The 12,673-nt window shown below is 39.4% G+C and overlaps 1 protein-coding gene across 3 annotated transcripts in view; it reads left to right on the top strand.

The window, feature by feature from the left end:
- Positions 1-12,673, top strand: part of NSMCE2 (NSE2/MMS21 homolog, SMC5-SMC6 complex SUMO ligase) — a 218,262-nt gene that overhangs the window by 46,229 nt on the left and 159,360 nt on the right. For all 3 annotated transcript variants that reach the window (XM_023751936.1, XM_006086304.3, XM_006086305.3), the window contains one exon: positions 1,998-2,104. In XM_023751936.1, the coding sequence (XP_023607704.1) occupies positions 2,021-2,104 (84 nt within the window). In that variant the 5' untranslated portion in view covers positions 1,998-2,020. The remainder of the gene's footprint in view (positions 1-1,997; positions 2,105-12,673) is intronic.

Genomic DNA, 12,673 nt, shown 5'->3' with positions numbered 1-12,673 from the left:
AAGAAAAAGGGTTATGATTGCAATAATAAGAGAAATAAGGATTAACAGAAGAATAAAAAGAATCACAAAAATAATTTTAAATATTTAAATAGTGGAGGTAGGTTTGCAACTTGATATGGACATTCTCATGGCCTGTCTCCCAGAAACCATTATGGAATCTCTGCTGGTTCTTGTCTTCAGTCTCTGGTCTCTGCAATAGACCAAGACACTGGGTTTAGCCTGAAGTTATCTGACGACATCACTTCCAGGTGTGGTGTGATTCTCAGTTATTTTTAGGACTAGCTTCCTGATCTCTTCTGGTGTTTTCCCTTTGTTGCCTCAGGCTGCACCATTCATCAGAGAGGTTCTTCAGCTTGTCCCCGCATTCCTGGGCCCTGGAACTTTAGCTGAGGCTGCCTGAAAGACCCAGCCATTGCTCACTTTCTCCTTTACAGGGAGGGTCTCTTGGCTTTGTATTTGAAATTGCTAACTGATTCAACTCCTGCTATTATCCATGGGACCTTGATAATGAGAACCATCATCCTGTTTATTTTACTTTGCAAAACTTTTCATAGCATTTTCATGTCAAAGGCACATTACTAAGTGCTTTCAAAAGGTTGTCAACATTTTATCAAATGATATTATAAACCAAGAGGTATTCTCCCAGAAGCAGATTAACTCTGGATATATTTTACGGGATGTGTTTATAATTAACTATTGTAAAATTAAAGACTAATGGTAAAGACTAGGAAAATCATTTTTAAAAGCCAAATGTAAGTGGATTTTATTATTTCATGCTTTGGGACGATATGACATACTGATCTTCAGCGTAGACAAGAAATACCAACATTTGAATGAAGGGCCTTTGAGTGACTGCATTTCCAAATGTTTATTATCCTCTGTTCTTTCTCTTTTCCTTTGTGTTTAGAGCTTAAGAAAACTGTTTTAAAACACTTTTCCAGTCTTCTGGTCACTGTTTATTCTCGTGTTCCCCGAGGATATTTTAAAATTTTAAGCATAGTAAACGTAGCTGCTTCATATTCTGATAGATAATCCCAACATCTGAAACATTGTGGATCTGTTTCTGCTGATTCTTACTCTTGGTGGCTTGTGTGTTTTAGGGTAAGGTTCCCTCCTCCCCCTGTAATCTGTTCATTATCCTTAATGATTATTTATTGGGATTATTTGAGGCCCAGGATGAGTGACTTCTCTAGAGGAGAGTACGTGTGGGTACCCTCACTCTGGGACCACCCCAAGATCAGAAGTTCTTAGGTCCCCAGGACCACTCAGGTGAGGGGGACCCAGGCTGCAAGTTCTGGAGGGCTGGCTGTGGCCACAGTGTTTCAGAAGCAGGTGGTTTTCTCTCCCTCTGCCCTCTGTTCTGCTCAGTGGACAAGGCCAGCCCCACCGCAGCCAGGAACAGGATGGGATTACTTCCGGCTCATCTTTATTCTGAGGAAGGGAACCCAGCTGACTACAGGGCTTGGTTTGGTGCTTTGCTTGTCTTTTTCATTTCCCCCCAGATTTTGCGCTGATGGTTTCTTACTATCTCGTGGCTCTTTTGTTTTTAAGATTTCTTTTTCCCAATCGTTTTAGTTGTCTTCAAAAGGAGGATTGGCCTGCATAACCCAAGCTACTGTTATTAGACGTGGAAATCTTCCTTATTTGGTCTTTAACAGTCCTGTGAAGTCAATGTGTAGGTAGATGACTGGGGTGCTTTAGGGGATGAGGGAGCTGAGGCTGGGAAAAGTGTAGTGATTGGTTTAAGATCATACAAGTAAGTGGCAGAGCCTGGAACCCCTGAGTCTGAGTCCACCTTTTTGCCTTTGAGCCTTTTTCAACTGGGTGTGTTCTTAGAATTTTGAATGAAGCACCTATATGTTGAGGAAGTTTTAAAAAACATGTAATACCTTCACAAAATCATTTAGAGCATTGATTGATATACATTACATTGGTGCAACTTTTCTCAGATATGGCATTTTAAATGGAAAATAATAATTGCATTTTCTTTTTTTCAGCTGAAGTGAGTAGTGAATACAGTATGGATAAGGCGATGGTTGAATTTGCTATGATGGATCGGGAACTAAATCATTATGTAAAGGCTGTTCAGTCGACGATAAATCATGTAAGTTTATACCACTCACCTCGTTATATTTGGTTACAACTCTGACCTAGAAATAAAAACACAGAATCAAAATTCTTCTCTAACCTTTATTACTAGTATTTCCTTATTAGTTTTTTCTGTAGCAGCCATTCATGTCTTCTTAATCAGGAAGTTCATAGAGTAGGAATCTTAAATATTTTTTCCAGTTAGGCCACCCACATTTAATTAGGACATTACTTCTATTTTAGATTTTCCTGCATCTTTTGGTATTAGACTTCAGTCTGAGCCTCCTTAGGCCTAAAAATTTCCTAAAACTTGTTTTTATTTTTCTGTTTGCTTAAGCATACAATTTAGACCTGGTTTAGTTACTCATTCTCCAGCTTTAACTAATATGTAGCTATTGCAAAATTCATAGAATCAGATAATACGGAAGAGTTTCAGAACAGGTTTTAAAATAAAGAAGCTTGGCATTTTGGTTTTTCCAGAAGCCAAACTTATCTTTGTTGACTCCAGCTGTCACAGGAACAACAGATAGGCAGTTAAGGTGGGAACATAGCAACCTCCTTTTCAGCAGTACCGGGTTGAGTAAGAAGTGAGCAATCCGATTGCACTAATGTTTCTGAGAAGTCTTTTGTCTTCTGAGCAGTGGAAACTCCCCTTTGAACTTATTTCATATACCTGTGTAATAGGATGTCTTGTACTTCTGGTTTCTTTATTTGCCTTTACTAACTTATATCTATGGGAAAATTCCAAAAATCAAATATTTTACAAGATTGGCTACTAGTCAGGGGAAGATAACATTTTAAATATGGTTTAATACCTAAACCATGTGTAAATGAGCATTACATAGTTATATGAAGTTATAAAAAATTAAAAGAAATAATTTTCTGGTTTAAATTTTTTCCCCTTTTCTGGATGTTGGTATTTGACTAGTATTTTTAAGTGTATTATTTGTGATTAACTTAAGAGTATCTGCTTATATCTAAGTAATAAACTCCTTCAGCTGATGAAATTCTGATGTTTCTAAGCATGGGCACTGTTAGTCCTGGTATTGTGACTATTTCTTGCACAGGAAAATATGAAAATGACCTCCTGTTGGGGCATTTGAAACTGGGGGCGAAGCACTTAGACCAGAGGCTTTTGATTCTAGCCCACCCCTAGAACTAGCCCATCTCTACTCTAAAGCGATTTTGATTTCATTGGTTTGGAGCAGGATTGGGGGAGAGTATTTGTAAAAGCTCATTTTAATATATGTCTCCAGGGTTGAAAACCACTGACCTCAAAGAACAAGGCTGACTTTCTAGAATAAAGTGTGTTTGCTACCAGAGATCAGAGTTAACGTATTGTATGGGTTAATCCTGCTTCGACCCTTATGTTCTGTGGAAGGTATTTGATAGGCTTTTCTCTCTTTCACTTGGAAGTTGTGCAAATGTAACAGCACAGTGTACATTAGAGATAAAAAAAACAGAGTTGGGAAGTTAAAGAATTTAACGTAGATTTTTTTATTCCTATTGAACTCGAGGATTCACAGATACTTAAGGTATTTTTACATAAAGAATTGAACTCTTACCCCTTCAGAAAACTGAGCCACTCATAAAAAACAAAAGTTAAAGACAAAGAAGCCCTCACCCTCACCTTGCCCTCACTCATTCAGTAGTTAACAGAATTTCTTTCATCCCATTGCCCCCACCCTACTAAACAGAAAAGATTATGCTTTGAGTTTTATCCCACTTTTTGGTGCTAACCTCAGAATATGGAGCAACTGGATTTAGTGATTCTTGTGCTGTTAGGAAGGTCCCTGGTCTTTCATAAGAAGAGGAAACATATTTTTGTTATTTTCTGATGCAAAGTTATGCTCTCTATGTAAGCTTGACACAAGACCAAGAATAGTAGACCATAATTTTAGAAGGTTTCGAGACCTGAAACCACATGGGGACATGACTTGTATTTTGAGGGAAATGTTTTATCCTTTTTAATATACTATGTTCTTTATATACTTGAAGTTATGGACATGCTATCTTGTTGCTTGTTTTGGTGAGGGATAAAAAATGAACACTAGCTTGGGAGGGGCCAGAATGGTATAGCTCTTTAGAAATAGCAATGATCTCAGGATCAGAAACCCTTCCAACCCTAATTACTTCTTCCATTTTCTAAGTTATGACCCTGGGTCAACAAACGAAACCTTTTGGAACTTTATGTTCTTCATCTGTAAAGTCCTTGGCTTGCCTATTTCACAACATTATTATGTGACTCAGATTAGAGTACTGTGTGTGTATCAGACCCTTTGACTTTCATAAAATTGGATGAAGATATGTTACTGCTGCAAATCCAGATTTCCAAATGTATTACTTAGAAAGATGGAACAAAGTCTTTCTTCAAAACAAGTACTTTGCTCACTTCATTTCAAGGCTTTGAAATAAAACTTACATTGGCTTTGACCTGTCCTAGTCTAGAATTCAGTAATCATAGGATTAGATATAAGCTAGTTAAGTTACAGTATGAGGTGTTCATGATCCCTAAAACAGAAACTGTTTTAAGTCAGATTACTCAGAAAGAATAAAGATAATAGGAACCTGTATGAGTCCCTGCTTAACTTCTGCTCTGTGCAGACTTTGAAGAGCTTTATTATGTCATTTGCCCAGATTCTAATCCATCCTGTGGTCTTTCTATGTATGAATGTTCATATAGTCATGGTACATTAAAAAAATGTAACCATCAAAGAGCTTTAGAGCTTATTATTTAAACTAACGTCTTCCTCCCACTCTCACCTTTACAGAATTCTGGAGGCTATCTACCTCTGAAGTGGTTTTAGAAGTTTACTTTGGAACCTTAGAGGTGTAGGTCAGTTTACCCACAACCCCTGGGGACCCCCTTTCAACAGAAGCTCTCGGATTGCCTCTCTTTGTCCTTTGAGAAAATAGAGCTGCTGTATATTCTCCAATGCCTGAAGATTTTATTTGGAGTCAGTGTTCATTTCAGAGCTCTGAAAATAAAAAAATAAAATAAAAAAAATAGGACTTTGCCCCAGATAGTTTGCAGAGGGAGTATTATGCAGTGAGCACTAAAGAAAGTTCCAGATAGTCTGTGTCATTTCTAAAAACTCAGAATAAATGGGTTACATACCTGTCACAATTCTTTAAAGCATTCATTTCGAACCACAGAGTGCTGTATGACTTCTTTGGCCACGTTCATCATGAGACCACCAGATGATGGAAAGGTTTTGAAAGCTGTAAAATGACTCACAGAAAACTGTGGAGCAGTTACTGCCTTTCGCACTGTCACTTGCCAGGGAAAAGCTTTTCTCAGCTTCATGTTGAGAACAGTGATGTGCTGAACACCAGACTTGATGACCTGATGTTCCTTTACTTCATTTCTAAGCTTTTATTATCTGGGTGTATGGAATGGGCACCATTGGTTGGCGTTTTGTTCTCAAACATTCACTGAATAAATGTTTACTTAACACCTCTGTGTGCCAGGTCATTCTAGGTCCAAGACGTAGGAGGTCACTCAGCAAAGCCCACACAACCTCCATGATGTCAGAAGTGTAGATAGGGATACAGAGCAGTACAGACATTATTAATGACTGTGTGGCATGTGCTACAAAGGGAAAACACGGTGTTCAAGGAAAATTAATAACTCAGGAGGACGTGGCCAGAGTGGTTCAGTTGTGTTGTCCTGTGCACCGAAAGGTTGCCAGCTTGATTCTCCGTCAGGGCACATAACCTTGATTGCAGTTTCCATCCCTGGTTGGGGCACATATGGGAGGCAACTGATTGATGTTTCTCTCTCTCTCTCTCTCTCTCTTCCCCTCCCTCTCACACTAAAAAAAAAAGAAAAGGAAAAAAAGAAGAAAAACATATCCTCAGGTGAGGATTAAAAAAAGAAAGGATGAGTGCCATGAAGCTAAATGATGAATGTCCTAACAGGTTCAGATTGTTTTCATGTATCATTAGCAGTCGGCGATAAAATACACATCCTCTTTGCTTTCTGATGAGTGGTCTAGTCCTAGAATTTAGCAAAGTAACCAAAGCTTGTGATTCACATTATACTTTGGCGTTTATTTTTTTATCATGATACTTAATTGTGTAATGTTACTTTAACAAACTGTAAATCTCAAAAGAGTGGTCAGGTTTTACCTATATACAATTCTCTTAGTATATGCTGTTTCCGCGTGTTTATGTATTGGAAAATCCAGAGCATTTGTATTTTCTTCACTTTCCTCTCCTACTCTCTTTGGTGCTACGTGTATCTTATAGATTATGTAAAATTTGAAAACATTGAAATTGGGTTGTTGTGGCACTTTTTTTTTTTTAATTAATGTTTTATAACAATTCCCACCAAAAGCCTGGGGAGGGAGAGTATTTTTCTTCTTAACTAATAGGAGCAATTAAGGGCTAAATTGGTCTACTTGTGTTGTTTCTTACAAATCTGTTCATGGATGTGCCCCGTGTGCTCTGGTTTTTATTTGATAAGCCAATTTGAACATTTAATCTGGTTGAGAGTTAGAAGAGTGGAAATATACCTCGTGTAAGCTGTTGAAACCAGCACAATCTTAGATATAATAAAAGAATGAGGTGGGTCAAAGGTATAGCTTACCTCAGCCTTATGCAACTCGTTTAGAATGTTTTTGACAGGTCACTTCCCTGTGCCTGCTCACCCTTCTACCCTCCATCAACTGGTAAGCTTCGCCTTTTGTAAATCTTACTTTAGAGTTACCTTATCATTCACTACTTGAACATCAACTCTCAAGGAGTATCTTGCAAGTTGGAAGTTACCATTTTAGTTAAACCAGATTTGGGAAGTATTTTTTCACTTAGAAAGCTAATAATTTATAGTATCTGAAGGTTTTTACAGGCCAGATGGTATAGTTTACTGGATATGATTGTCTACTGACTGAATGTGAGGTGCACCCACATTGTGAATCATTGACAAAGGAGAAAGGAGAGGAAGGGGATTATAAAATTTGGGGACAGGAGATTCCCGAGCATCAGAGAAATTACTGTGGTCATAGAATAGCAAGAAGGTGAGAGATGACAGTGGAATTAGGAAAACCTCTTGGAGCCAGATTGGAAGCTCCTGGAGAATACCCTCTTCTCCACTCCCTGTCACACACACTTGACTCTTAACACCTTTCTTGTCAAAAAATTTCCAAGTGATTTATATCTGAGCCTTTTCATCTATAGGAATATTGCCCACTAGTGGGAATTAACCAGGAAAGAAAAAGGTGACTGTAGGTATTCACTCTTCAACCACTTGGCCCCAGGATATGTCTGCTTTGGTGATTACTGGAAATTAATTTTTATGCCAGTGCTTTAGAACTCCCTCTGTAACTACTTCCAAATTAAGGTTGTGTTTGGTAGCATTTTGTCCAATATGCAGAGAGAGCTAGGTTTGGATATAGTACGTCACTAATTGAGTTGCCTCTATAGGAAAGAATCTAGATAGACATCTCTCAGGTCACCTGCCCAGGTTTCAGGCATGATCCCCAGTGTGGGGTGTGCAGGAGGCAGCCGGTCAATGATTCTCTCTCATCATTGATGTTTCTATCTCTCCCCTTCCTCTCTGAAATCAAGAAAGATATATTTTCAAACAAACAACCGCCCCCCCCCCCATAAAGAAAACCACAAAAACAAACCCAAAACATGCAGTCGTCACTTGCCCATCAGAGTCTCCGTTTGAGGCAAACAGGACCTGTGTGTGGAGTGCTCGTCAGGAGAGCGCAGAGGAGGAGCAGTTTTGAGGAAAGGAAGAGAGGGGCTTACAGAAGAGGCAGCGGGGGACACAGCAGCAGTGTGGGCAGGAAAAGTGTACAGACCACTCCAGGTGCACACTGGGTGCCAGTGTTACTGAGCGCCGTGGCCTCTGTGGCACCAGGCAATCTGGCAGCCAGTTACCGAGATTATTTAGGTGATGCGAGTGTTCTTTAGTACAGCAAACTCCTGCTTTTTTCTGACATTGAGTGTAGTCCATGTATAGCATCGAACCCTTGTTTTGGGCAGTTACTTTCGTCTCCTTGCATATCACACTTTTCACCATAACTGAGATTTAGGCTTTCCCCCACCCTCTAGCAGTAGAAGGGAGGTGAGGAAATAGATTACATGGGGAAAGAGGTCACTAAATATTAAGGTTCACTGTAAAATGGATGCATTTTCAAAGTGTGGAGGTGAAAGCATTGCTGGTTTATTAACCTCATGATTAAGTTGTTCAATTAGTGCCAATAGTATGCTTAGTCTAATGAAGATACAAAAGCCTCTTGGCATGTGCACACAAACTAGCCACAAAATAATATTACCAGTAACACTGACATACATTGACAGAGAGAGAGAAAAGGTGCTGAAGAAACTCAGAATAAGGAAAAGGAGACTTTGTTTAATTCTGGCTTTTCTACATGGTAACTCTGAGCCTCAGTTTCTTCTTCAAGTGGGGATCATAGTAAAGGCATAGTGTTCTGGTAACAATGAAAAGTGATAGCGTGAAAGCCCCTAAGTTATGTCATACTGATTTGTAAAGTTGCCAGAGAATTCTGTAAAGAAGCCATTTCCTATGATCAAATTTAAATAGTATCTGAAAAGGAATTTTGAGTTAAAATTTGGGGAGTAGAGTAGGCAGCCGGAAATAATTGGGAAAGGCCAGAGACTGTTTGTTGAAGGAAGGGCCTCTTTCCTTAGAAGGAGTCTTCGTAATGGGGGCAGGGGGTGTTGGTAATGGGGGCAGGGGGTGTTGGTAATGGGGGCAGGGGGTGTTGGTGGGAACTTAGTACTAACTTACGGGCAAATCCCGGGGACCAGGCCAGTGCAGAGGCCACTGAGCAGCATGGCATTTGGTCGACCGGATCAGTTAAGTCTACTTAAGTCTGTAGCATTGAGAAAGAGATTATGCCTTTAACATAGGCTAGTTAAAGGTGATAAGGGGAGCGGGAGGGGTCATACTAGAGAAAAGGACCAGACAACTAAATAAAAACTTTGGTAATTCAGAAATAACTTTTGATGCTTTCTTAGATAAAATAAATAAAAATTACTTAAAAGATGTGAGCAGAATAGTTCAATAAATAGCATAATTAGACACTCAGGTGCCTGACAGAAATATTTCTTGAGACATTTCCATCTTTAAGTAATTTTTGTTTACATTCTTAGCAGCACCCATTTGAACAATATTGGGAGAGAAAAATGTGCTGGACTGCTTCCTCTGATGTATCATATGCGAGTTGTCAGCTGTATTTGAAATGTGTAGTCTCCCGTTGCTGACAAGTGACAGAATGGGAAGAGTATAAAGGGGAGACTATCAGTGGGCATTATTTTTCAGTCCCTGTGTGAGTGCAGTTGTGCTGGCAGCACAAGCTCTTTCATTCAGAAGTGGAGCCGGGCCCGGGGAGCTGCCATTGGGAGAACGGAGCCATTTCTTTCTCCTCTGCTTCTCTCAAAGCATCGAGCTTCAGGGAATGTGACACTCATCTCTCCTTGTTCTGTGTCACGGCCAACATGATATTCTAACCATTGGAGTTTTAAAAATTTCATTTCCCTACCCACCCCCAAGGAAAATGTATGTCACATAACACAGCATTCTTTAAAATAGTGGAAATCCCTATGTCCATTTTTCATGGGCTGGAGTAATACAATCTGCTACTGTGAACGGATTTTAATTTGATTATGTCTTCTGTCCTTTCTTTCATCTTCAACTAATCGTTTTATTATCTTCCAATAGTGATATTTCGAAAGACCAAATCAGTGTTTCTTAAAAATGGAACCAATAACCAGAAATAGTTTAAGATGATTACATCGCATGCTTGGTTTCCAGACATCCTGCCTCGCTTGCCTTTTACCTTCCCGAGGTCTCATATACTTCATCATCTGCCTTCCCGTTGCCTCAGCTATTTGTGATTCCTGGAATGTTACTGGTACCAAGAAAGCCCTCTCTACCCATCAGGTTACTCTCTGTCACCCTGAGGTTTATTTCTGCCCCCAACATGAAACAGAAGCCAAAAATGCCACATGAAATACTAAATAGGACCTCTAAATGGACTAAGTCCTGGGTGTGCTCAGAACATTCCTCTTACTGAAATCAGACATTAAATTTGATGCATTAGGTTACTCCGTGTTTTTAAAAGTCTCAATACAAACATTGTGTGCTTCATTTTTTTTAGAAGAAATTCTTAAGACATGACTTAAAGCACCTATAAGTAATATAGATGCAATTAGAATATGTCCTACCACCTTTTCTATAATAGTAATGGAATTGGTGCTCTAGATTATGGGATTAAAGTGCTTTGCCTTTGTAACATGGAACGTGTATGATCCCTTTACAGTGGTAAATTGGTGTCAACGTCCAATTTAATTACTGAGTGTTTTCTACACCTGCCTCCTGAATGGCTGTGTGGCCTTAAGCAACTTTGCAAAATGAACTTGGTTATATCTGCCCCTATCTCTCTCAGAGTGATTTCTTGATTAAAAAAATGAGATAACGTATGTGAAAGCACTTGAGAGGTAAAAGTGCTATATAAAGGCAAGGTCTGGGTGTTCTGTCCTGTTAACTTTTAACTTCTTTTCCTTACCACAAAACACTCTTGGGCACCACCTAAACTCAGAAAAAAATGAAAATAGGTGACCTGTGTCTTGTTTCCTCACATTTGTTCTCCCATCCCACAGCTTAAACTAGCAGGAAAAATGTCTACATTTTACATGCACTCTTTGTCTTTAATTTAGTCATCTTTTGGGTAAATGTTTATTTCTGTCTTCCCCATAGTTTTGCATGAATCTCCTGTAACCGTTCAACAAATGACTAATATAGATTGGGCTTGCTTCGTCCCTGAGTCACTTTATTATGAAACACTTAAAAGTTGAACATCTATATATAACAATGAGGAAATAATTTAAACAATTTCTACTTCTGAGCTGAAGGTTTTAGTGACTAATTCATCAGGCGACAATGAAGAAGGAAATTAATGAAAATTCACCAAGCCAGAGAAAATTGTTTAAAAATAATTTTAAATCACATTTACTTCCTTCTCCCCCTTTTCGAAGCCTTTGCTGTTTGATTGATAAGAGTGTTGGGCTGGCAAATAAAGATCTGACTTCTGATCCTCATCCTGCCAGGCTTTGACCTTGACAAGTCACTTAACTTTTGTACTTCAGCTTCCTCATTTCTGAAATGAGTAATAATAGTATTTGTTCTATATACTTCACTGGGCAATTACAGATAAAATGAGATTATAAATAGGAATGTGGCCAAAAAAAAAAAAAAAGGTGAAAGATGGTCCTATAGTTATTATATCCTGACAGTCTGCAGCTGACATCTCTTATCTGAAAGGCCACAGGACCAAAGAGTGAAAGCGACTTCCAGAATCTGCCAGAGGGAGTCTCTGAGCTCGTGGACCTGGAAAAACAAAAGATAGGCTCCCAGCATTTGGATTTCTGAATGGAATTCTGGAATACAGACTCCCATAGAAATAACGCTCAGTGGCTAGGTTTCCAGGTTAAATTAAAAATAAATTTTTTTAAAAAATATATATTTTATTGATTTTTTACAGAGAGGAAGGGAGAGGAATAGAGAGTTAGAAACATCGATGAGAGAGAAACACCAATCAGCTGCCTCTTGCACACCCCCGACTGGGGATGTGCCCGCAACCAAGGTACATGCCCTTGACCGGAATCGAACCTGGGACCCTTGAGTCTGCAGGCCGATGCTCTATCCACTGAGCCAAACCGGTCAGGGCAAAAATAAATTTTAAAAATGATTTAATCATAAGTAGCTCATTGTAATCCAATTTCTATAAAACTGGGACAAAGCCCATGTGTAGTATAGGTATCGGTTTGGTGTTTAGAATGTTCTAGCGGACTTAGCCCCAAACTGGGAAATAGTGAATTCACATCTACTGGCTGTCCCAGTGACTGATACTTGCCTGGGGTCATTGATCGTGTGTTAAGTCAGACTTGGAAATGTAGGCAGTTTCTACTCCAGCCCCCAGGCCCTTTAAGTAAGAGTCTGGAACCAACTTCCTTTGTGCCAGGTAACGGGGGGGGGGGGGGGGAGCCCGCTTGGATCCCCGGCCTCTTTAAAGACCACAGTAACCTTCCGAGGTAGGTAAGTAGATTGGTGGACTCTGAGCCTTGGGAGGGGTCAGGGACATGCTTAGTCTCAGGAGGCTTTTGACATGTAATTCGAGGCTCTTTTCATGACACTCTGTGCCTCAGGGCAGACTGACTTCTTTGGATTTCTGTTGGGAGTAAGAATACTTTTATCTAGTTTCAGTTATAAAGTGCTTTTGATGTTCTACATAGCTTACTGTAATTTTCCCAAAGATGAAGGTTTGGGACATTTAGCCTAAGGGACTCCGCACACTGATGTGACACATAAGGAGGGATTCTGTTAGTATTACAGAACTACTTGGGAAGGGGAATATTGTTAAGTGGGACTGTTATATTAGAAAGAGGGGAAACTTTAGAGGGGGCCGGATCATTGACCCCTTCAAGAAATTTCTGGTTGGGGGGAAAATTTTTAAAGAAGGAGGGGGGGGGAAAAATGAAGGGGGGGGTTTTTTTTTTTCTTTCTAGGTTTAAAGGGAAGCCTTTGGGTTTTTTGTTTGTTAAAAAAATT

Source organism: Myotis lucifugus, unplaced genomic scaffold, assembly GCF_000147115.1.
Source record: "Myotis lucifugus unplaced genomic scaffold, Myoluc2.0 scaffold_27, whole genome shotgun sequence".
NCBI classification, from domain to species: domain Eukaryota; kingdom Metazoa; phylum Chordata; class Mammalia; order Chiroptera; family Vespertilionidae; genus Myotis; species Myotis lucifugus.
The sequence above is the reverse complement of the archived record's forward strand: the minus strand, read 5'-3'. Positions and strand labels throughout refer to the sequence as shown.